This window comes from Erinaceus europaeus, chromosome 1 (genome assembly GCF_950295315.1).
Source record: "Erinaceus europaeus chromosome 1, mEriEur2.1, whole genome shotgun sequence".
Taxonomy (NCBI): Eukaryota; Metazoa; Chordata; class Mammalia; order Eulipotyphla; family Erinaceidae; genus Erinaceus; species Erinaceus europaeus.
In genome coordinates, this window is record NC_080162.1 from 96,524,590 (window position 1) to 96,550,686 (window position 26,097).

Consider the following 26,097-nt stretch of genomic DNA (forward strand, 5'->3'; position numbering starts at 1 on the left):
CCTTTTATCTTTTCACATATTTAAATTTATTGACTTTCTGTAGTTTTCTTTGCACTTTTTTTTTAAATCACCAGCTTCACTTCTCCAAACTGACTTTTTTTTTTCCAGATAGAGAATGAGATGGTCCAAGTGGTGGTTCACCCAGCAGATCACACATGCTACCATGCACCAGGACCCAGGTTCAAGTCCCTGGCTCTCATCTGCAAGGGTGAAATTTTACCTATTGTGAAACAGTGCTGCAGGTGTCTCTTTTTCTCCTTGTCTATCTTTTTCCTCCTCTCTGTGTATGTCTCTCACCCTCTATCAACAACAAGAAGAAAGTGAGTCTGTGAAATAGCTCAGTTGAATAGTGTATAGTTCTGTCTTGTACATGACCCAGGTTTAAGCATGGCCCCAACCACAGTTAAGGAAGCTTCAGTCCTGTGACCTATCCCCCTCCACACACACACACACACACACACACACACACACACATACATACACACTTAGCTGAAGAGAAAATAAAATAAAAACCAGTTGCTGGGAGTGGTGGAACAGTGCAGGCAAAGGCACAGAGCCTGGTGACAGAGAAACAGAAAGAGAGATAGATAACAGCTTCCTCTAGTGTCAGTGTGGTGGGGATCTGATTTAAGCCTGGATCAAGTGAATGACAAAGCAAGCATGCTGTCAAAGTGAGCTGTCTTACTGATCCCTTCCTTTCTTTTTGCTGTGCCAGGGCCTTGCACAACTGTAATGTCACCATTTCCAGGCCAACTTTTTCATTAGATAGATAGGAACACACAGAGAAGGAGAGACACCACAGCTCCAGAACTTTCCCAGTGCCATAGTATCTCCCATATGGTGTCAGGGGCTCAAATCCTAACTTTGCACATAGCAAGGTAAATGCCCAGCCCAGGCAAGTGGTCTTCAGCTCTTCATCCTTTCCACAATAAGAAATCGAGTGATGATGGTGCTCACAAAAGTCAGACAATCAAGGGAGGGGATTGGATATGGAGCTCTGGGGGTGGGTATTGTGTGGAGATGTACCCCTCTTATCCTATAGTCTTGTCAATATTTCCATTTTGTAAACCAAAATTTAAAAAAAATCAGACAAGTCCTTAGAAAAGATTTACAAAAATACTTTATTCTGTGGGCTGGGTGGTAGCGCAGCAGGTTAAGCGCAGGTGGTGCAAAGCACAAGGACCAGTGTAAGGACCGGGCTTGGAGGCCATGGCTCCCCATGTGCAGGGGATTCACTTCACAAGCGGTGAAGCCGGTCTACAGGTGTCTATCTTTCTCTCCCCCTGTCTTCTCCTACTCTCTTAATTTCTTTCTGTCCTATCCAACAACAAGGGCAACAATAAGGGGGGCAATGGCCTCCAGGAGCAGCAGATTCATGGTAACCAGAGGTAACTCTGGAGGCAAAATAAATAAATAAATAAACTTTATTCTTTATTTTAGTTTTTGCCTCCAGGTTTATCACTGAGGATTAGTACCTGCATGGTTCCACTGTTTCTTGAAGCTGTTTTAGGGCTGCTTCTTTTTGGTAGAAGATTAGAGGGAGAGGGACAGAGAGAAAGAAAGACTCCTGGAACATTGCTCCACTGCTTGTGTAGCCTCTCCCATGAGGGCTCCCCTGAGGGCTTGAACTTGAATCCTCACAGGTGGTAATGTGTATGTTCTAACAGGTTAACCAGCATCTACCCCTCAAGGGTTTTTTTATGAGCAAGTGAGACACCAGAGCATCCCATGGGCCAGAAATATAATGGTACTGGGGATTGAATCGGGGTTCTCTGGGCCTCGGTATCTAAGACCTGTGTTCTAACATAGAACTATCTTTCTGGCCTCAATTCACACAATTCTTAAATATTTTTCTCGATTAGTATTTTGTCATTGAATGCTTATGTGTAGTTTTTAAAACTTAGATTTTGAGTGACCATATTATACTGAACCTGGTGAACATTACTTTTCTATCATTTCACTTTGGCATTATCATGAATGATGCTGATGTATTTATTTTTCTATTTATAGTCTTTCTGTTCATATTTTTCTTTCAGTGCCTCCAAATTATGAAAATAGTTTAATGATTAAAGTTGTCATGAAAATATTAAAATACAATTGGCTAAAAAAGCATACCTAGAAATAGGGAAGTAAAAAAAAACTAAATTTCACTAATACCAGCAATAAAAATATGGGTAAGTACAAAAATGAAAACTAATTATAAAGTAATGAAAAAAGTAAATCATTAAATTAGAGCTAAGCTAGCATAAATTTAATTTAGATAATAGATAAATTAAGTTAATTAACCAATAAAGATAAGTAGTAATTTTACAACTGCCAGAAATTCTGATACATAGCATATTTCTAATTATGACATGCATAAAAGTACATTAAATTTGAATAATATGACTATCATAAGGCCAAGATCAACAAAAAATGAAATCATCATTTTACAAAATAAAAAATGTACAAGAAGTAAATATACATTAAAATGTAGATGGGTAAGGCTGGAGAGATAGTTCACCAGGTAAGGTAAGGAGTGTGCTTTGTCATGAAAGACCCAAGCAATGATCATGGTGACAAAAATAAAATAAAATAAATTTATAAGTAAATAGATAAGTAAAAGGAAGAATCAATACCCTGCTAACACATGGGGGGAAATCTCTTGTTGAATGTCTGTCTTTTCATGGGTTTTCATTAATCTTGACTTAGATCTGAAATTGATGTACCAAATAAATAAATAAATAAATAAATAAATAAAACATTTAGATGGAACTCACCTTTGCTTTTTGGTGCTGTTGATAATGGTTTCTGACTCTGGTGGCAACAAAGAGATCTTCCTTGGAGCTCATTGCCAGTGAAGTGAGGAATGGTATGATGAGATAACTTTACCTAGTGTAAACCATCCCACAGGGTGGCAATGTCACAAAAGGCCACAGGTGAAATTCTAGAACCTTTTCTGAAAGAAACAATGGCAGGTAGAGGGTGTCTCCCATTTTCTTGCCTCTAACAGGCACATAGTTTCCCTTCCTGTTTTCACTCCACTATTAAACTCGAAAAGAAGCACATTTACCAGATTTTTTCATACCAACTCTTCATCCTCATAGGTGAGGAAGGCTCAGAACATGTCCTTTTCAAGATGGTGATTTCAGCCTGGACTTTGCCCTGTTTATAGTTGTGAAGGCAGACCTTCTGAAATTGAAGAAGTAGGGCAGGTGGCAGGCTCAGACACAATAGACGAGTCTTTATAAATTAATGAGTTTGACCATGCTTTGCTAGTTTTGTTTTGTTTTGTTTTTTGTTTGTTTGTTTGGCTATGTGATTTGCCTATGCAGGAAAGCAATGTCTTTCTGTTTATAGAAAGCCTATCAAAGAAATAATTGAATAAGGTGGAATGAAAATCTTAAGACAAATGATGTGACAGTGATACTATAATGGAATGATAAAAGGACACTATCTTGCTAGGGCATTTGGACAGTCAAGCCTGACAGACTGTGGGGGAGTTCACATGGATGGAACATAGAATGTGTGTGGAGGGGGTTTAGAGAGTCTCTGGACAGCACTGAGAGAATGCGCTAGATTGAGAAAAGGCAACAAGGTTAATTTTGAATTGGTCTGATAGACCATTTTGAGTAAAGACCAGTGTGCTACCTCCTGGACCCAAGATCAGGTCTTTACTCAAAATGGTCTGCCAGACCAACTGAAAGTCAAACATGCTGCCTCTTCTCAGTCTAGTTCCCTTTTCTCTCTTGATTTCTGACTGTCTCTATCCAATAAATAAATAAAGACAATAAAAATAAATAAATCATATATTTTTAAAAGTTAAATAGATGATCCCAGTCATAATCAATTTTAAAAACACTTCTGCAAGCATGTAGAAAGGCACATGGGTAGAGCCCTTCTGGAAACTGTCCATAGTGGCTACTTCTTGAATGTGAACGGTAGTTTGGAGACTCTTATATTCTTTGAACTTACATATTTTTTTGCCTTTTAAATTAAAGGTACATTCATATTTTACTATATTAAATGCATATAAAATATACTGACACACATTTATGTGGTCCAAGAAGGCCAAGTTGTGCCTTTAGGAAACTTAGGGTCTGTTTGTGAGCCCCCAGGCTGCTTCTGCATGTCCCTAGGACTTCTCCATTGACCAAACCTAAAGTAGCAGCATATCCTGTCAGAATGACAGTGACTGACTGGGTTGGTGAGATAGGTGATCTGTGCCTTGCCAAGCATGCAGTCCATCTCTGTACCTCCAACACATCACATGTGGCTTTGATGGAAGGTTTGGTGCTATGGTATCTATCCCACTCTCTGTGTCTCTGTCTGTCTCTCTATCTGTAAACTGTCAGCTTCACTAAGTGAATTTTCACATGTACAGGCTTCAGTGTGCCAAGTAAAAATAGAGTAACAGTGACAGTAACAACCTAGTACTCACAGGAACATATGGGAACAAGAAGAACTTAGATTATCATCTCGTCTCCCTTACTTGGAGAGCTGTTTTGTGCTTTGAGAACTCTTGAGACTTTCTAGATACCCTGGCCCCACAATGCCCGAGAAATTCATGCCCTAAAATATAACCACCATCATTTTCTGCCCCACAGAAGGTTCCCAGCCTTCGACAGGACCGTGCTGCAGAGGTGGCAGGTACAGTATTCCCCTCAGATGACTGGGTCTGAGGAGACATTCTGAGAACACAAACCATAAAATAGTTCAGATTCCCACAATGGAAAGAGAAAGCATATGAATTAATCTGGGGGGTGGGAAATAGTTATTTTTTAATTTATTAAAATGTCTCAGATATTTCCCTGGTTGAGGACAATCTTGAACATTAGAAGTCAGAGTTGGAAAGTGTGTGTGTGTGTGTGTGTGTGTGTGTGTGTGTGTGTGTGGTGTATATGCATGCATGTACACCATTCATGCTCTATCCCTGAAATACATGTACACGTATGTATAAATGAGCACACCTTAGCAAATGTATAGGTGATCATTTCTTGTCCTGGGACTATATGAAGGGCTCCCAAACTGAATGACCTAAAGCCTAGAGTACCCAATGAAAGGAAGAAAATTCCCCAAGAGAACTGGTACTAAAGAGCACATGGCAACCAGAAACTGACATTGTGGTCACTCGTGTCCACATCCTTTACTAAGGAGCAGGCCAGGGCAAGGCAAGGTGCTACCGTTGCATCCATGCCCCGTATCTCAGATTAGTCTTGGAGAATTTCCTCCACTTGCAGCTCTGCTTCCAGGCAGAGAACCTTGACAGTGAGTCTTCCCCAACAGACAAGGACAGGGATCAAGGAAGTTCCTAGGTTCTCAGAGACAAGAAGTTGCTTGGCCCATTGATGAGGACTTCTTAATGACTGAAAAGACTTCTCTCAGCTTATTTTTTGAATGATAAAGAAGTTGGCACTAAGTTTACCCAACACATTTGTGATAGTCATTAAATATTGATTTACTTGTTAATTATATAAAGACAGAGAAAATTTGAGGGGTAAAGCGAAGGTAGAGAAAGAGAGAAAGACAGACACTTCACACACACAGGTGGTAACTGGGGGTTTGATCCTGGGTCTTTGTGCATTCTAATACATGGGTTCAACCAGCTGCACCTCCAGCCAGCCCTTCTATTTGTAATATTTTAATTACCATTAGTATGTCACACTCAGCAATTAACACAAAAGTATGCTTTCTCCTGAGCTATAAATTAATATTTTTTCCTGGTCTATTTCATTTCCTGAGCATATTTCAATTCATAGTGAAATCACTGTGGCCTTCATGAATCAGCCTGGCTCTTGTACAGGATGAATGAGGAGCTAGGAAGGCGTGTCCTGCCCAGTCTCACTTACACAGCAAGGGTCTCCTTCCCGGAGCTGAGAATTAGAGCCCTGTGTCCCTCAGGGAGATGTCAATTGCCTTTGGTTTATCCACTCTTTGTCTCTTCCAATAGAAAAGGGACATCAGCAATTTTGAGTACCTCATGTACCTCAACACATTGGCTGGGAGGACCTACAACGACTACATGCAGTACCCAGTGTTTCCCTGGGTACTGGCTGACTACACCTCACAGGTATGGTACTTACGTGGATACTGCAAGGTACCCACAGGCTCTCTGACCCTGCTAGAGCACCTTAACTCAGAAAACAGAGCCTCTACCACAACAGTCAGTCCACTTTGAGCCCCAGAGATGCTCCATGTTGGACCCTCACCCCAAAGAGGGGCTTGAAATTCTGACTGACGGCGTTCCTGATCCAGGCCTTTCTGTGGTGTGGGATTATCAACATGACCAGGAAAGTGACTTACATGTACCCCATGTGGCATCCTGGCTTACTGATACACACATACACACACAAAAAAGGCAAATAATGCCTCTCTACTGAGATACAGCCATGGGCCAAGACTGTGGTCATCCAATCAAGAGGAACATGGAGTTTATCTATAGAATTAATGTGCATAGAGAATAAGAGAAGGAGGAAATGCGAGAGAATAGAAAGGCAAATAAGGAAGGAGAGAAAGAAAGGGAGAAAGAAGAAGGAAGAAAGGAAGGGAGGGAGGGAAATGAAAGGAAAGGAAGGGAAGGGAAGGAAAGGGAAGGGAAGGGAAGGGAAGGGAAGGGAAGGGAAGGGAAGGGAAGGGAAGGGAAGGGAAGGGAAGGGAAGGGAAGGGAAGGGAAGGGAAAGGAAGGGAAAGGAAAGGAAGGGAAGGGAAAGGAAGGGAAAGGAAGGGAAAGGAAGGGGAAAAAAGAGAAAGGAAGGGAAGGGGCAAACATCCAAAGAGAACAAACTGTTTCCCTGTGATTTAACTTTAATAACGGGTACATGAAATTCTCCCAGCATCTGATTCAGACATGAGGCTAGTGGTGACAACAGCATTTGATCTTTTGGCCTTTACCCTCCAGCCTCGGCAGGCAGAGGAGGGATGAAGAGAAAAGGTGTGATAATTGGGAGTTCCCAAGTTATAAAGCACTTCCCAGACCACCAGCATGTGGCTCAGCCATCAGGAGGTGTGTTGGGCCCTATGTGTTAGGCCAGAATGTAGTTGGGTCCTGGTTCAGAACAGCTCTGGCCAGTGCTGTCTAGGGTTGCTTCAGTGATTAACCCCCAACATTTAGAAGAGAGAGATGCAGTCTCTTATGACCTCCTATACTCACATCAAACATTTTACTTGGCAAAACTTCTACCATATTTTATCTTTCATTTGTTCTAATAATCCATTTGAGCACAAAGTATTTTTAAAAGCTTTTTTTTAAACCAGAGACTGCTCAGCTCTGGCTTATGGTGGTACGTAGGATTGAACCTGGGACCTTGGAGCCTGAGGCATGAGTCTCTTTGTATAACCATTATGTTGTCTACCCCCTTTTAAAAACTTATTATATGTAAGTATGTATGAATGTATTTATTGGATAAAGACAGAAATTGAGAGAGGAGAGGGAAGGAAGAAGGGAGGGATGAAGAGAGAGAGAGAGAGAGAGATGCAGTACTTCATCACTGCTTATGAAACTTTTTCCTTGCAGGTGGGGGTGGGGGTAGGGGCTAGAACCCAGGTCCTTGTACATTGTGCAGTCTATGCCCTACCAAATGTGCCACTCAGTAGTCCTGATATCAAAGCTTTGTTTTTAATTCTTTTATTTATAAAATGGAGATACTGACAAGACAATAGGATAAGAGGGGTACAATTCCACACAGTTCCCACCACCAGAACTCTCTATCCCATTCACCTCCTCTTGAAAGCTTTCCTATTCTTTATCCCTCTGGGAGTGTGGACCCAGGATCAATATGGGGTGCAGAAGGTGGAAGGTCTGGCTTCTTTAGTTGCTTCCCCGCTGAGCATGGGCATTGGCAGGTTAATCCATACTCCCAGCCTGTCTCTCTCTTTCCTTGGTGGTGCAGGGCTCTGGAGATGTGGGGTTCCAGAACACATTGGAATTTTACCAATCCCAGATTCACTTCATCTCTTGCAAAGTGATGGTTTACAACCCCCTTATATTTAGCCCAAATTTATGATTAACTACTGACATTTAACATTTGGGCATTTTCTCCCAAAAATCTAAATACCCAATATCTTTTGGAGGGGGAAAAAAGATCTAGAAACTCTGAGATCTGATTCTGTCTTGGTAAAAAGGATTCCTTGGAATGAAGTGTGGGTCTACATGTGTCCACTTCCTCATGGGGGTTATTAAACTGATAAGAACAGATCTTACACTTGACCTTAGCCCAAGGGCCCAGAAGTGATCCTTTCATGGGGGTTACAGGAGTGCTTGCTTCATTCTCACTCATACCTGTTTTCTGAAGATGTTTGAGAAGATGTCAGGCTGTGCTTCCTCAGCAGAATTGAGGGGCTTTGCTGCTAGTGAAAATGAAAAATAAGTTACAAATAATCACCTTGATCTATTAAAGATATGCAGACCACAGGGAATGTATAGTTCTTCCACTAATACATGGAGTAGCTCTGCTGAAAGAAAATACCTTGAGACCAAAAGTATCACTTATTGGGTAGAGCACTTGCATAGTCATGCATGGGGTTCAGGCTCAAACCCAGCACTACATGGAGACCCATTGTAGTACCAGGGGAAGCTCTGGTTCTGTGCTTTCTTATCTCCTCAAAAGACTTCAGGCCTCCACTACTATGTATATGGTAGGGGAAGAGGTGACAGCACATATATTCTTTACCCAGTGGGCCTCCAGGAAAGAGACAACATCCTCTCATCTCCTCCCCAAGAAGATGACTTTAGACCTCCTAGAAAATCCATTCGAGTCTAAGCAGGGAAACCTTAAACCACAGAAGCAAACTGCTCCATGAGGGCAGGAGTGAAGTGCCTCAGAGACAACAGAAATTCTTTTGGAAGTCTCTTTTCATGAGAGGTGGAGATATCCTAGTTTGGGTCAACTTGGAACAGGTTCAGTGTGAAGTCAATCTTTCCCTCCTCTTATTTTTTGGTCTCTCCCCTATTAAGTCTTTGTGGATCACTGGCTCCAGGGCCATAAAATCCCAGCACACCTGCTAATCACCAGAGGGGGGGTCAGATCAAATGACAGTAAACCAATAAAAAGAACCATAAAACTAAAGAGCATGGCTCCTGAAATCTCCCTGGGGCACTAGCGGGTCTGAGGGGAGTTAACTCCAACTGCACATCTGCCTTCTAGACACTGAACTTGACGAATTCCAAGACTTTTCGGGATCTTTCAAAGCCCATGGGGGCTCAGACCAAGGAAAGGAGACTGAAATTTATCCAGAGGTTTAAAGAAGTTGAGAAGACAGAAGGTGGGTAGACCCTAAGCTTAATTATTTTCTGTAACGCTGTTTATCTGAACTTCTTAAATTAATAGTTAATTACTATATAGGTGATCATCTAGCCTATCACAGTTACATCTGAATAGAGAGTCTCATTGTGGTCTGGGAGGTGATGTAGTGGATAAAGCACTGTACTCTCAATCATGAGGTCCTGAGTTCAGTACCTGGCAGCACATGTACCAGAGTGATGTCTGGTTCTTTCTCTCTCCTCCTATCTTCTTCATAGATAAAATCTGAGAGAGAGAGAGAGAGAGAGAGAGAGAGAGAGAGAGAGAGAAATCTCTGATCCAGTGGCCTGAACTCTGGCTGACCTAAGAATCAACCAGAGAGTTTTAAAATCTACCTCTGATTTAAATAAGAGTGGAGTTCAGCCCTGGTGATTCTAATGTGTAGCAAGAACTGAGAACTATGGTAGTTAAACCTAAAACTTTTATAATACTGACAAGAAAAAGCAAGGAGAAGTGACATGTGTGAGCATTTTCTGTGAACCTGGCAAGGCCAACCTGCTTTGCATGTGCAATGATTCTAGTGGTGCAGAAGGAAACTGGAACCCAGAGAGTTTAAGCAACTCATGCAGTGCCATAGTTTCTAACTAGCAAACCCTGCATTTGTCTGGCTCTAGAATCTAGTTTTTTATTAGTTATTTAGTAATGATTGACAATATTGTAGGGTAAGAGAGGTATAATTCCATACAACTCCCACTACTAGAGTTCCATATCCCATCTTCTCCATTGGAAGCTTCTTTATTCTTTATCCCTCTGGGAGGATGGACCAAAATTCTTTATGGGGAGCAGAAGGTAGAAGATCTGGCTTCTGTAATTGCTTCTCTGCTGGACATAGGCATTGGCAGGTCGATCCATACCCCCCAGTTTGTTTCTGCCTTTGCCTGATGGGATAGGGCTCTGGGAGAGGTGATTAGAAAATAATTTTTGAACTTCACTGTCCTTTTTTGCACACTTTCCTGCTATCCAAATGCTTATGGACTTGGTGGGTGTTTTTTTTCTCTAGCTTGAGTCATTCTTTAAAAAAATATTTTATTGTCTTTATTTATTAGATAGAGAAAGTCAGAAATTGAGGGGGTAAGGGAAGATAGAGATAGGGAGAGAAAGAGAGACACCTGCAGCACTGCCTCACCACTTGAAAAGCTTTCCCCCTGCAAGTGGAGACTGGGGGCTCAAACCTGGGTCCTTGCGCATTGTAACACGTGCTAAACCAGGTGCACCAGGTTAAGTGCACACAGTACAAAGCGCAAAGACTAGTGCAAGGATCCGGGTTTGAGGTTCTAGCTCCCCACCTGTGTGTGTGTGTGTGTGGGGGGTCACTTCACAAGTTGTGAAGCAGATCTGCAGGTGTCTCTCTGTTTCTCTTCCTCTCTACCTTACCTTCCTCTCTCAATTTCCCTCTGCCCTATCCAGTAAAATGGAAAAAAAGGGCCGCCAGGAGCAGTGGATTCATAGAGCTGGCACCTAGTCCCAGGAATTACCGGAGGGGCAAAAAAGAAAAAGAGAGGTAGAGAAAGAAAGAAAACATTTTCTATCACTCATCCATGAACCATGAACCAGAGGGAGCACACTTTGAGAAGATTCACTTCAGCTCAAGGACCTGCCTTTACTGAACAGGTTATAAGCAGGATAAGAAGTTTCTTAGTCGGGGTCGGGTGCTAGCGCAGCAGGTTAAGAGAATGTGGCGCAAAGCGCAAGGACCCGCGGAAGGATACTGGTTTGAACCCCGGCTCCCCACTTGCAGGGGCATCCCTTCACAGGCAGTGAAGCAGGTCTGCAGGTGTCTATCTTTCTCTCCCCCTCTCTGTCTTCCCGTCCTCTCTGTCTTCCCGTACTCTCTCCATTTCTCTCTGTCCTATCCAACAGCGATGACATCAACAACAATAAAGCAACACGGGTAACAAAAGGGAAAATAAATAATAAAAAAAAATGAAGTTTCTTAGTGCATTCCTCATAGACCTTAGAAGGTTTCCTGCCCTCTGTCCAGGATTCCCATTCTGACAGAACTGGCATACCTGTTTGTGGGAGACATGAGAAGGGAGGCGCTGTGGGCAGGCTCTCCTTCCCCCACTTATTTCCTCCTGAGACTCAAGTTGAACCAGTATGACTGCCCTAACCCCCACAGAAACTTTTCTGTCAGATGATACCTCCCATTTCTATGTCCTTTTCCCACGTGTCCCAGGCAGGGCCCACTTGAAACTATTCTGTTTCTCATCTGAACCTGGGTGTGTATTAGTCACATGTTGAACTTGTTGCATTGTATACATGCATTCAGAAGCCCCCCCCACACAGACCATTCATAGGACACTAATTTAGAAAAAACCCTCATGGCACAAAGGAAGGTATAGGGTCAGGCATGGCTAAGTCAACATTTGGGAGAGCTGGTTCATCCTGTGTTGACTGTGCCACTCACAACTAAGGTGAGCAAGTCTCACACTCACTGGGGCCTCTTTATTTGTGCAGTGCTCCTTGTGAATTTCGTTGGTATGTGAAGGTGTGGACCCAGGGAGGGAGAGGATAAAGTGGCAGCATGGCTGTGAGCCAGCTAGAATAATCAAGTCTTGTCATTGCTGCTGCCTCTTTGTTCTGGTTTCTTTAAGCCCTGGGTAGAGCAGATGGAGAAGATTCTGTCTGTCTCCAGCATTCCAGGCCACTCTGGGAACATGGAAGCCTTTGTCACATCTCACACAGGGATATCCCTGATTAAACAAGCTCAAACCTCTATCCTAAAAGAGAGCAGGGGTGGGGGGGAACATACTGGTAGCAAAACAGTAAGCATGCAGTGTTTTCTACATCCCTTAAGTCCAAAGCCCAGAGCACTACTCCCTTAAGGACCTTAGTACAGACTTCCTAGAGCCTGACTCTCTGCCTGAATTTCTAAGAACAGACCTCTGGGAGGCTTGAGTGTGCTTTTTTATTTATATTATTTGATTTATTGAGGGATTGATGGTTTATAGGCAACAGTAAAATATAGTAGTTGGTATGTGTGTAACTTTTTTCAGTTTTCCACATAACTCTCCAACCCCCCACCTAGGTAATCCTCCACCACCATATTTGGATGTGCTTTTTACCAGGGATGGCTACTGGCCAAATTATAGGACACCTGGCAGCAGAACGTCTGGGTTCTGTCAGCAGCAGATGATGTTCTCTCAAGCTTGTTCTTGAAGCTGACATAGCCTGCATTTCTGCCACTAGACCCAGCACAGGTATGGAGCCAACCCAGACACTTTTCATCTTTTCATTACAGGAGACATGACCGTCCAGTGCCACTACTACACTCATTACTCCTCAGCCATCATCGTTGCCTCCTACCTGGTCCGGATGCCACCCTTCACCCAGGCCTTCTGCTCTCTGCAGGTGAGCTCCCCTGTATCCATCTCTCTTCCTATGCCCGCCCTCCCCTACACACACACACACACACACACACACACACACACACACACACTTGCTACAAAGCCAGTCTTAGGCCAGGGATCTTCATTTGATGCTGATTGCAAGAGTGGCTTCCAGCTGAGGTAGGATATGCTTTATCAGTTATACCATCCAATAGCCTTACAATTAGACTATAATATACAAAAATATGATGGGGACATGAGAGGTGGTTCACCTGGTTAAGCAGACAAGTTAGCATGCACAAGGATCCAGGTTTGAGCCCCCAGTCGCCACCTTCAGGGGGAAGCTTCATGAGTGGTAAAGCAGTTCTGCAGGTGTCTATCTTTCCTTCTGTATTTCCTTCCCCTTTCAATTTCATTCATATCAAATCAGAAAAAAAAAAAATAAAAAGCAAGCAAAAAAAAAAAAAAAAAGACCATTGAAAGCCATGGTTCCTTAGTGCTAGCACCAATCCCCAGAAATAACCCTGGTGGAATTAAAAAAAAAAAAAAAGAGAGGATCAAGAATATAACTCACCAGGGTAGTGCACGCACTTGTTGTGTGCAAGATCCATGTTCAAGCCTGGCTCTCACCAGAGCACACAGGAGGAAGCTTTAATATGGTGTCTTTCTATCTATCCTCAGTCTCTGAAAAAATTAGCTTGCAGTAGTGAAACCCCAGGGATGACAAAAAGTTAATAAATTAAAGAAAATATGTGAAAAAAATGCTTAACATAAACAGGTGGGAGAGGAAGAGAAAAAGCAGGACGCTTGAAAACATTCTTGAAGTTAGGTGGTCAAAGAAAAGTAAGCAAAAATAAGGCTTTAAAAACAGCATATGTCTCTCAGCAGAGAAGCAATTACAGAAGCCAGACCCTTCACCTTCTGTACCCCATAATGTTCCTGGGTCCATACTCCCAAATGGATAAAGAATAGGGAAGCTATCAAGGGAGGGGATTGGATATGGAGCTCTGAGGGTGGGCATTGTGTGGAAATGTACCCTTCTTATCCTATAGTCTTGTCAATATTTCCATTTTATAAATAAAAAAACAGCATATGTGATGTTAGAACGCACAATGCTAAACTAGATACAAACTAAAAGGCTTAAATGGACAAAGGAGATCTTTGAACAGCTAAACTAATCAGCTTTCTCACCCATAAATTAACAGATTTCCTTGTCAGCTTGGAGCTGCCAGATTTGGCAGTCTGAAATATAAAGGTATCTCGATCAACTTGAATATCAGATATATAATGATTTATATAGAAGTTCGATATTAGTGAGATTGAAATGTAACTGGACTACCTGTCCTCCATGAGCAAGAAGGAACAAGTTTGGTTCTGAGTTGGTGGAGGTGTCCAGGGCATATGAAATGCAAGCACAGAGCCCTTCATGGACAGCTGAGCATTTTCCCCCTTTTTCCTCTTTCTGTTGCCATACCTAGGATCCTACTTCTAAGATTACCCAAGGGATACATTTATAGGGTAGGACCCTCAGTTAGTTATCTGAGGATATACCAAAGTGAATACACCACATGGATCAAATTTAGGACCTGACTTGATCCAGTTCTTACAAGGGTCACGTGGAATGGAAGGCTAGAGCCATGGTTGGTAGCAAATGCATGGAAATGCATGGAATTGCTCTGACATCTCAGATGCAGTGAAGAAAAGGACACAGTGATTGTTGTGTCTCTTGGTTTGGTCACATAAGCAAAGTCAGTCTTTGTGGCAATACAGATGACCTTGATCCTAAAACCAAATATCAGCATTAAATTTAACCCTAGAGCACTGGACAGGAGCTAGTAGGCAAAGTCAAGGAACTTTGTCCAATGAGAAGCAAAAACCTTCTTGGCGTCTATTTCTTGGCACAACCTTCTCTTTCCTGATAGCATGGATTGTCTAGACATTCCATACCCCTCTCTCCCTGGAAATTCACCCAAAAATAATAAGTGTGCCTCCCTTGAGCCTTTCTCAGGCAACGAGCATTTTAAGTAAGTTTAGTTTGGAGAACAAATGGTCCCAGAGCTACACCCCATGACAGGAATCCCATCCAGATGTTGCTCATTAGATTACACAAGAAGTGATGATCACTATTGGTGATGACGATGATACATTCCATTACTGCTCTCCATCCAGGGAATTCTGCATGCTTTGAAAGTCTCCCCTTTCCCTGTCAGTCTAAAGCATTAGAGCCCCATATCTACCTGTTGTTACAGGACTTCTAACATGGAGAGAAAATAGATAGATATAGAAACAGTCTCAGTTATGAGATTTACATCCCAACTAATAGATATAAAATCTTCCGCAAGTTGCTTTATCTCTGGAAATAAGAGATGTACATGTCCCCTGGCTGCTGAAATTAAATGAGCAAATGTGGTAAAGGTACTTGCTGAGAGTTTGATACTACTTAGATGGTCAGTCATTGTTAGTTCTCTTCTTCATCCTGCATCAGCCATATTTCATATGAGCAGGTCTGAACTTGTTCAAGCTGGTTTCCTTTGAGTCAAACAAATGTATCACAGTGGTCCGGCAGGTGGTGCAGTGGATAAAGCACTGGACTCTCAAGCAGGAGGTTCTGAGTTTAATCCCCAGAAGTGCATGTCCCAGAGTGGTTGATGTCTGGTTCCTCCTCCTCCTCCTCTCTCTCTCTCTCTCCCTCTCTCTCATCTTTCTCATTAATAAATTATTTTTTTAAATCAGTGATTTAAAAAATGCAACACAGTCTGTACTATGCAAAAGCATTCCAATATTCTGTGAGATTGACAGAGCAGGTGCACTGTGGACTCACAAGGATATTGGATTCTGCATACTTTGAAGCTACTAGCAAGTAGCTGTAGCTGAATTTTTACCATTTTGGCTCATTAGTGACTAAGATACTCTGAACCAGTGAGAGTATCAATTTTATCAGACTTCAGGCAGCACAAAAGTTGTTTTCTTAGCTTGATTCTCATGTTGAAGTCTAATGCGATTCCCAGTGTTTCAAGATTTAGAAACACTGAATGAATACACTGTAGAGTATTAGTTCCAACAAGATCAGAACTTTTGGTTCTCCATGTACATTTCTGAATTGAGTTCCTCTTCCTACTTTTTAATATGTAGCACTTGGGCCCTCACCCATATAATAAAAAAAATTAAAATTACTGCTGAATGATCTCCCCAAACTAATTTCCTATTTTTTAGAGAAAGAGGAGAAGGAGAAACAGACACAGGGTTAAGAGAGACACCACAATATCGCTCCACCACTGCTGGTGATACTATATATTGCTAAGATTTGAGCCCAGGGGCTCATGTGTGATAGGCATATACTCTTCTGGGAAATCTATTTCCTACTCCAAAAGATTTCCATCATTAAAAGCAAAAACAAACAAACAAACAACAACAACAAAACAGGGTATTAGGGGCCACGCCTTCGTGGGCCTGAGCCAAGCCAAGCCAATAATTTGAACATGTGGGGCTGAACTTTGGGTAAGTAATATGTGGGCTTATGAGACTCGCTTATTTACCCCTGCCTATAATTTCTCATTTTGTGGTATTTAAAATATACAACCTGCAATACTGTACCGACTAATAAAGCTTCGATTGTTTAAACCCGTAAAAAAAAAAAAAAGCCATCAATGTGTACTGGAGCGCCACTTCCTCAGAGCCCCACCCTACTAGGGAAAGAGAGAGACAGACTGGGAGTATGGATCGACCAGTCAACGCCCATGTTCAGCGGGGAAGCAATTACAAAAGTCAGACCTTCCACCCTCTCCAACCCACAACGACCCTGGATCCATACTCCCAGAGAGAGAGAGAATGGGAAGGCTATCAGGGGAGGGGGTGGGATGTGGAGATCGGGATATGGGAATTGTGCGGAATTGTACCCCTCTTATTCTATGGTTTTGTTAATGTCTACTTTCTTAAATAAATAAAAAAAAAGGGCAGCAAAATCCTTTTAAATTACAACAAATGGCACCCCAAACGTGTTTCAAATTGTTAACTCCACCCCAATGTGGCTGGACTTTAATTTACCCCAACAGGTTTCAGTTGTTGCCCACTCTTTTTCTCCCTGTGTGGTTTGATTGTATATTTCCCATGTGTTGACTTACTATGTACAGCCCACTTTGATTTTGCCCGCTACAGTTCCCAAACGTGTCACAATGTTTTAACCCACTCCTGTTTGCTGATGTACTTCAATTTTAAACTACCACAAGTGTTGCATATTTCTTACCCACCTTTTTTTTTTTGATTGTGGCTGCTTTTATTTGGCTTTACTACACATGTTGAATTTTTTTATATTAGTCCCCACACCCTTTACCTGCCAGTTCACATTGCAGGGTAATGTGCCCACTCAACCAGGTACACCACTGTCTGGCCCCCTAATCAGTGACTTCTTTTTTTCCTCTCCCTTCCTTCCTTCCTTCCTTCCTTCTTCCCTTTTTCCTTTTCTCCTTTTCTTCCCTTCTTTCTTTCTACCTTTCACTCTCTTGCTTTTTTTTTTTTTTACTCTAGTGGTGAGAATTGTAGTGTCCCTCTTATTCTACAACCTTGCTAATCATTATTAAATCAATAAAAAGTAAATACATAATTCATTAGAAAGTGGGTGGTATCTTTGGGGGGTCCCCAGAGAGAGCAGTTTGTTCAGGAAAAAAGGGGAACTTTCCATTTCTTCCTTCTTCTCCCTTTCTCTCTGTTTCTCTGGATTTTTTTTTTTTTTTTGCAAGAACACTGCTTTGTTCTGATTTATCATGGTGTTGGGAACTGATTCTGGGACCCATGTAAGTCTCAGGCATGAAATTCTATTACGTAAAGTATTGTGTTCTCTCCCTCTCCTCCGCATTCCATTCTCAAGGTCAGTTGCCATCAGTCACAAAGGGCCAAGTCCCTTGTATGATGTCATATATAAGTTGTGTAATATGCATGCATATGCTTGCTGTGTGTGTGTGGGGGGGGCAGCATGACCAATTTTGTGCCAGTGCAAAGTGGTGTGTCTGCAGAAGTATCATTGGTGTGGAGAGTGCTGTGCCTGTAAGCTCACTCAGGGCTTAGGTTGCCCCCTGAAAGGCAAGCATGGTGTTTCTTGGGCCCTGTGGTCTGCCTACATGTGGCTGTGCACAGATAAAGCAGCGTGGGGGGGGGCTCTTTCACAGCCTTAGACCTGCCATTTGGCATACTCTGAGTCCTAGGTGTATGCTTTATTACCCCCCCCCCACGTTTAACGATTTTACTAAATTTGGGAGATCTTAGAAATGCTGCATTCTTCCATTGTTGTTCTGTGTTCTGCTGTCAGTCCTGTCATTATGATAGACTCTTCTTTTTTTAAATTTAGTTTTATTATTATTATTTTTTAATATTTATTTTATTTATTTATTCACTTTTGTTGCCCTTGTTGTTTTATTGTTGTAGTTATTATTGCTGTCATTGTTGTTGGATAGGACAGAGAGAAATGGAGAGAGGAGGGGGAAGACAGAGAGAGGGAGAGAAAGATAGACACCTGCAGACTTGCTTCACCGCCTGTGAAGTGACTCCCCTGCAGGTGGGGATCCAGGGGCTCGAACTGGGATCCTTATGCTGGTCCTTGCGCTTTGCATGGCACCACCTGCGCTTAACCTGGTGCACTACAGCCCTACTCCCCCTTTTTTTTTCTCTCTTATTGCCACCTGGGCTCTATGCCTGTACAATCAATCCATTACTACAGAAGCCTTTTTTTTTCCTTTACTCTTTTAATTTGATAGTATAGAGAGAAATTGAGAGGGGATAAGGGATAGACATGGAAAAGAGACAGATACCTGTAGCATTTGCTTCACCACTTGTGAAGTTTTCTCCCTCTTTTTTTTCATTCTCATTGTTTTATTTTTATTTATTTATTTATTTTAATTAATTAATTAATTTAACAAAGGAGACATTAACAAAACCCTAGGATAGGAGGGGTACAACTCCACATAGTTCCCACCACCAGATCTCCATATCCCATCCCCTCCCCTGATAGCGTTCCCATTCTTTATCCCTCTGGGAGTATGGACCCAAGGTCATTGTGGATTGCAGAAGGTGGAAGGTCTGGCTTTGGTAATTGAACATGGGCATTGACAGGTCCATCCATACACCCAGTCTGCCTCTCTCTTTCCCTAGTAGGGTGGGGCTCTAGGGAAGCGGAGCTCCAGGACACATTGGTGGGGTTGTCTGTCCAGGGAAGTCTGGTCTGCATCATGCTGGCATCTGGAACCTAGTGGCTGAAAAGAGAGTTAACATACAAAGGCAAACAAATTGTTGAACAATTATGGACATAAAGGCTGGAATAGTGCAGATGAAGTGTTGGGGGATACTCACTGCAGAATATTGTGTACTTTTGCTTTCAGTTATATATTTTGCCCTAGTTATGGATACATGTGAACATATGCTCTATCTCATGGGACCTGGTCTTTTCTAGGTTTTGGGACTTTGTTAGGAAATGAACCACCTGGAATGAATTAGAGAATATTATGAAAGGAAAGGTCTCACCCGAGTAATGAAGCTGAAGGGTTGTCATTCCACACCTGAAGTCTCTGGACAGTCTGAAGTGAAGCATGCTGAGGTGGCACTCGTTTTGTTGATCAGGTTGTGATTGGTGGATGCAATACTATTTGATATGAATTGAGAGAAGCATGCAGGAAAGTGAGCCCCACCCTAAGGTTCCAGGACTGGGGGAAATATAGGCTCTATAGTAGAAATTTGAGGTTCCTGCTGTCTTAGGATTCAAGAAGACAATAGATAGTTATTGTTATCATCACATTATTTGGTAACTGGGTTAACTTTGAAAAGTCCCTTTGTTAGGGTTTGCTGTATAATACCCAACATCTTGGGTTGCTTCTGTGCTCCCTGGTCTAGGCTTTTGAGAGTCAACATATCAAAAACTCAGCCTATGTATTAAAAAGACTCAGTCTGTGCTTTAAAAAGTTTGAGACATACAATCAATTTTTCCCCTCTCATATTAAGTAAATAGTGATTTATATGACTACAAATTAATAGGAGTGTACATAAACACCATTCCCACCACCAAAAGACTGTGTCCCATCCCACCGCCTCACCCGTACCCCACCCCCGCCACCACGGGAAGCCAAATGTCCATCCTCACCCTTACCACAGGGTTTTTACTTTGGTACCCTACTCTAGAAGTTTTCTTCCTCTTACAGCTGGGAACCGACTGTTTGAGCTCTAAGAGGGAGAAAACTGGGAACCGATGGTTTGAACCTGGATCCTTGTACATAATAATTTGTTCCCTCGTGTATAATGAGTGTGCCACCGCTTGGACCCCTTATGATAGATTCTCATAGTTCAGGAATTAAGATGTTTATGTGCAGCTTGGTCTAAGCAGATGACACAAGTAGGCAGTGTGGCTCAGACACAAGTTCACTGTGTGTTCTGTTGTTCTCTTACCCTAGGAGGTGTCAGACGACTCTTTGCTGAACTGGAAGCTTGTCTTTCAGCATGCTGTCTGTCTTTTTCTTTTTTTCCAGAGAAAGGCAGAAAGAGAAATAAATCACAAAGCTTCCTTTAATATGATGGGGGGGGGGCAGGTTGAAATCTAGGTCAGCACATGGCAAAGCCATGCACTGTTCCCATGAGCCACTTCACCATCCTGACCAACTTGCTTGTAATCCTTGGGAATCTTGCTTGCCTATCAGTCACTATTCAAGCCCTTGAACTAGTGGAGGTCACACCACTGCTGGGCACATAGCTCTGGTCAGTTTCTTCTCTGGCAAAGGGCTATAGTTGCTCTCAGTTCTGAGATGAGACCCAAGCCCGGGTGGGGCAGAGCAAGGCAGCCAGCGCCCCAGCAAGGGCACAGTGGCAGTGCTGCCACCACTGCTGCTACATTTAATAAGAGACTGAAATAAAGTGCTGTGATAATTAAGTCACAGCCCATGTGAAGTCAGCTGTTACCAGCAGCAGGGAAGGGTTTTCTGAACCACCTGAGGCGAAATAGCTGGTTTTTGTGAAAGACATATGCTAACTGCAGAGGGAACCATTACCATGGCTAGCACTCAACCGGCTTGGATTGCTCACCTTGAAGCTGCTGGGGATCAGGTGGAGTATACACCGGGTGGAGGGGAGAAGCAAAGCCCTGTCTGTGCACATACATGTGGTGTGACACCACCTAGACATCTTCACCCACTGTCCAGGGCACAACACGCAACACCAAAATGACCAGGACACACCTACGTCTGCTGGTCTCACTCAGGAGCCTCTAGTCATGCCAGCTCTGCTTTCACTAGAGAACAGTGAAAGTTGGAAGGGATCCATGAGATTGCAACCAGAAGTTTAGGGTTTGAGACCAAGTGGTAGCACATCTTGTTGAATGCACACATTAAAATGTTCAAGGACCTGGGTTCAGAGTCCCCAGTCCCTAGCTGCAGAGGGAAGGCTTCAGGAGTGGAGAGGGAGGTATTTCTCTCCCTATCTCCTTTCCCCTTTTGAGTTCTCTGTGTCCTATTAAATTACATACATACATACATACATACATTCATACTTTTAAAAATGTTTAAACCATTTTTAAAGGTTAGGTCTTCATTATGATGTAGCAAGATTCCTTTGGGTTCTCCACTGTTGTATCTGGGCCAGGCGATGGCACACCTGGTTAAGCACACACATTACAGTGCTCAAGGACCCAGGTTCAAGCCCCTGGTCTCCTCCTGTAGGGGGATAGCTTCAAGGGTGGTGCAACATTGCTGCAGGTGTCTCTCTGTCTCCCACTCCCCTCTCAATTTCTCTCTGTCTCTATCCAATAAATAAATAATATTTTTAATAAAGAACTTTGATTACACAGATGCAGTAAGGAATATTAGAAAGGCAGATCTGGGGAAAAATTCTAATTGGTAGTGTTAAATAACTAACCCTTCACTCCTCTTTCCATGAAATAATGTCTGACTCAGTGAGTGGTAAGAATGAGATACAGTATGAGGAATGTTTGGATATTTCTAAGTGCTCAGCATATATTCACTCTTAGCTGCTTAAATACAGACAGTATCATTCTCCAAACACTTTTGTAACTTTTATTTGTTGAGTAAAAGGACACACTCTATAGGAAGGAAAACTCCTTAAGGGTCAAGCCCATCCTCAGTCCAGAGCAAGATAGACAGGAAAGGAGAACTAACATTATAAGAGGTTTCCCATAGCCAGTGTCCCACAGATTGCCTTGAGATTAGGGCCTGATATTCTCCTGAATAAGCCCACATAAAGCCAGGGTCAGCTCTTTGTCTCACTCCCAGAACACATTTGCTCCTTCTTTGTCGTGTTCTTGCTTCAAAACACCCCAGGTGGCAAACTTGCCTTTGCCCTCCTGTTTCTGTCCCAGAACTCTACCCACTCTAGTCCTACCTCCTACTTTTAGTAACTTCTATTATTATTTTGCCTCCAGGATTATTATGGGGAATCAATGCCAGTACAACTAATCCAGAACTTTCAATGGACATCTTTTTTTTTTTTTGACAAAGACAGATAAATTGAGAGAGGAAGGAATAAAATTGAGAGGGAGAATGAGAGAGGCACATTTGCAGCACTGATTCACCACCAGGGAAGCTTCCCCCCTACAGGTGTTGATCAGGGGCTTGAACTTGGTTCCTTGTGCATGGGTGTGCACTACCATCCAGCCCTCTAATAACTTCTTTTCAAACCCTCTGGTTATCTTGCTATGCATGCTGAGCTTGGAGCCCAAGCCCTTAGAATTGCTCCCCAATTTTTCTTTTTTTTTAAAAATTAATTTTTATTTATAAAATGGAGATATTGACAATACCATAGGATAAGAGGGGTATAATTCCATATATTTCCCATCACCAGAACTCCCTATCTCATCTGCCCCTGCCCCCCTTGAAAGCTCTCCTATTCTTTATCCTTCAGAGAGTATGAACCCTGGATCATTGTGGGGTGCAGAAGGTAGAAGGTCTGGCTTCTGTAATTGCTTCCCTGCTGAACATGAGCATTGGCAGGTTGATCTATAGTCCCAGCCTATCTCTCCCTTTCCCTAATGAGGCAGGGATCTGAGGAAGTGGGGCTCTAGGACATATTGGTGAGTTTGTCTGCCCAGGGAAGTCAGGTTGGCATCATGGTAGTATTTGGAACCTGGTGGCTGAAAAAGGGTTAAGCTATAAAGCCGAATAGTTGACTGATCATGAACATAAAGGCTGGAATATTGCAGATGAAGATTTAGAGGTCTCCATTTTGGAAAAAGCTAATAGGTCTATTTTAGGTATATTCCAAGGTACCCACAACTTTACTAATTTTTACCTAAGTCTGGCAGATAACATCAAGTCTAGAATGTTCCTAGCCATGGCCACAGAATGTGAGCTCAGATCTACAGGGATACAGAGGTTACATAGGCTCCTGTAGTGACTATGAGCCCCAGATCAAATCGATGGGGTTTACAGTTAATAATATTTATATACTTTCATCATATTTGGGAACTACTCTCTTCCCTGATTCAGTTTTCTAGTTCTTTTTCCAACTATGACACCATCTCCCCAGACAATAACCTGGGCTAAGAGTATTGTCTGAGAAGATGGTGTCAGTTAAGAATAGGACTAGAAAGCTGGGTCAAGGCAGAGAGAAGCTCCCAAATATGGGGAAAGGATACAAACATCATTGACTGTAAACCCCATTCATCTGACCTAGATTCCTAGCTGTGGCCGTGGAATGTGAGCTTGGACTGACAGGGATGCAGAGGTTATACAGGCTCAACTCATTGTTTTTATACCCACAGCAATCACTCAATTGCAGAGGAGGGCAAGGGTGGCTACAGAGACTAAGAAACTCTTTTTTTTTTTTATTAATTTTTTTAAAAATTTGTTTTATTTTTGAGAGCAATACAGAGAGAGGAACACCAGAACACTGCTCAGCTCTGGCTTATGGTGGTGTGGGGGATTGAACCTGAGACTTTGGAGCCTCAAGCATGAGAGTGTCTTTGCATAATCATTATGCTATCTCCCCCACCCCTGAGACTAAGAAACTTATTCAAGGGTTCCGACAGGGGTGCATCCAATAGAACACACACATTACTATGCAGAAGGACCAGAGTTCAGGTCTCTGGTTCCCACCTGTGTGTGTATGTGTGTGGGTGACAGGGTTTGGGTGGGGGAGTGGGGAGTGCTTCATAAACAGTGGAGCAGGGTTACAGATGCCTCTTTCTCTCCATTTTGCTGTTTCTCTCTCTTTCTATTTTTCTCTGTCTCTATTACAAAGAATTAATAATAATAATAAAAAGGCTGCCAGGAGTAATGGAGTCATGCAGGAACTGAGTGCCTCAATAATGCTGGTGGGAGAGAGAGAGAGAGTAAGAGAGAGCGAGGGGGGGAGAGAGAGAGAGATTGTCGGGCTAGTTTTGAGGGAGAGATGACCCAGAAACCAAGACTGAGGCAGCAAGGCAATACAAATCTTTATTCATGTGAGCGCCCCAGAGTCCAACACCACAATGGTGGGCAGCAGCCTCTCTTCTTGCATGCCCACACTCCTCCAGCCTCGAACCTCAGCAACCACACCCAATGGGAGTAGTTTGACAATCCATACATAGTTAGGAGATGGATGGAGAAAGCCACCTCCCCAGCAACAGTTGCTAGGGGTTCTACTAGGATAGCAATACCCTGAGGGGAATTAGGAATGAGGCCTTTAGTCATTTGTAAGACAAAGCAGAAGACTGATATGTAGATAAAGGGATGGGCCATACTAGCATGGAAATAGGGTGGAGCAAGCTTAACAAAGATATAGGCCCAGCAGGAAGATGCATTTTGTAGGACAGGGGAGACTTACATGGCCACCAACCATCTGAGATTCATGTGTCCCCTTATTTTTCTCAACCCCTCTGTAGAGAGAGAGAGACTTACCAGGTGAACTCATCTCATAGGTTAAGCTCTGTCAGGCTCTACCACCTCCTCACAATTTTCTGCTAGAGATTCCCACTGACAAGACCATAGGATAAGAGAGGTACAATTCCACACAATTCCCAGCACTGAAACTCCATATCCTATTCCCTCCCCTGATAGCTTTCATATTTTTTAACCCTCTGGGAACTTGCACCCAGGGTCATTATGGGGTGCAGAAGGTAGAGGTCTGGCTGTTTCCCCGCTGAACATGGGTGTTGGCAGGTCGATTCATACTCTCAAACTGTCTCTCTCTTTCCCTAATGGGGCAGAGCTCTGGGGAAGTGGAACTCCAGGACACATTGGTGGGGCCGTCTGCCCTGGGAAATCTGGTTGGCATCATGGTAGCATCTGGAACCTGGTGGCTGAAAAAAAAGTTAAGATATAAAGCAGAGCAAATTCTTGACTAATCATGAACCCCGAAAGGCAAGAATATTACAGATGGAGATTTGGGGTCTCCATTTTGGTAAAACCTAACTAAGATGTTTTCTATTGTCTCCAAACACTGTCTCTTTGCAAGGTCATGGCCATCAGCTTAGCACAATTTAAATACCAACATGGCCCTGCAAGCAACTTATTCACATAGGATACCTTTTTTTCCTCTCTTTATTTATTGGATAGAGATAGCCAGAAATCAAGAGGAAGGGGGGTGTGATAGAGAGGGAGAGAGACAGAGAGACATCTGCAGCCCTGCTTCACCACTCATAAAGCTTTCTCCATGCAGGTGGCTCAAACTCACTCGGGTCCCTGCGCATTATAACATGTGCACTCAGCCAGGTGTGCCACCACCTGGCCCCAGGATACTTTTATATTTAGATTATTGGAAAGACTGTGTATAATGAGAGAGGCAGAAAGACATCATGTCACCGAAGTTTCCTCTGATAGTGCTGGGGTCAGATTCCAACCTGGGTGTGTACATAGCAGAGCAGCCTCAGTACCCAGGTGAGGCAATTTGTGGGCCCTAATCATCTTGTTTTGTTTTGTCTTTAGCTTTCCTACAGAAGAGCTCTGCAGATCTTAATTGTGCCTCTCTGCCTCTCTCTCTCTCTCTCCCTCCCTTCTACCTTTCCTTTCTCTTTCCTTCCCTTCCTGAGAATCAAGTCCATATTGCCAGCAGCTCCCAGAGTTTCTGTTAGCCCACAGACTCACACGACAAGTAACAAAGCAGCTCCACTTTTTCTTCTGTGGGATTTGGCATTTTCCTTTGTATTGCAGAAGTGAGAAAACCCATTAATTTTGAAACAAATGTATGCAAATACATTTATTAATATAAGAAATAGGAAGATCAGTTATTGCTTCCTTTATAAATAATACAGGCTTAAGTTTTAAAGATATTACTTTTGATAAAATGCATTAGGCAGCTGTGAAAAAAATAACATTTTTCTTTGTGGTAATATCTTTAACTGGATTTGTAGCACTAACAGTATTTCCTATGTATATATTATTTTTATTTAATACAGGTAATCTTTTTATTACCAAATCATATTGTTTCTCGGGAGATTACCATCAGCACTCATAAAAGCTGCAAAAGGAAAAAGGGATGAGGAGGAAGCATCAGTCTCCCGAGTATGTAAAGCTTGAGCTGTAGATTAA

The 26,097-nt window shown here is 42.6% G+C and overlaps 1 protein-coding gene across 1 annotated transcript in view; it reads left to right on the forward strand.

Moving 5' to 3' along the window:
• The window catches only part of WDFY4 (WDFY family member 4), a 358,549-nt gene that overhangs the window by 293,021 nt on the left and 39,431 nt on the right, over positions 1-26,097 (forward strand). The window contains exons 48-51 of the mRNA XM_060191396.1: positions 4,587-4,629; positions 5,930-6,049; positions 9,123-9,240; positions 12,520-12,629. Of these exons, the coding sequence (XP_060047379.1) occupies positions 4,587-4,629; positions 5,930-6,049; positions 9,123-9,240; positions 12,520-12,629 (391 nt within the window). The remainder of the gene's footprint in view (positions 1-4,586; positions 4,630-5,929; positions 6,050-9,122; positions 9,241-12,519; positions 12,630-26,097) is intronic.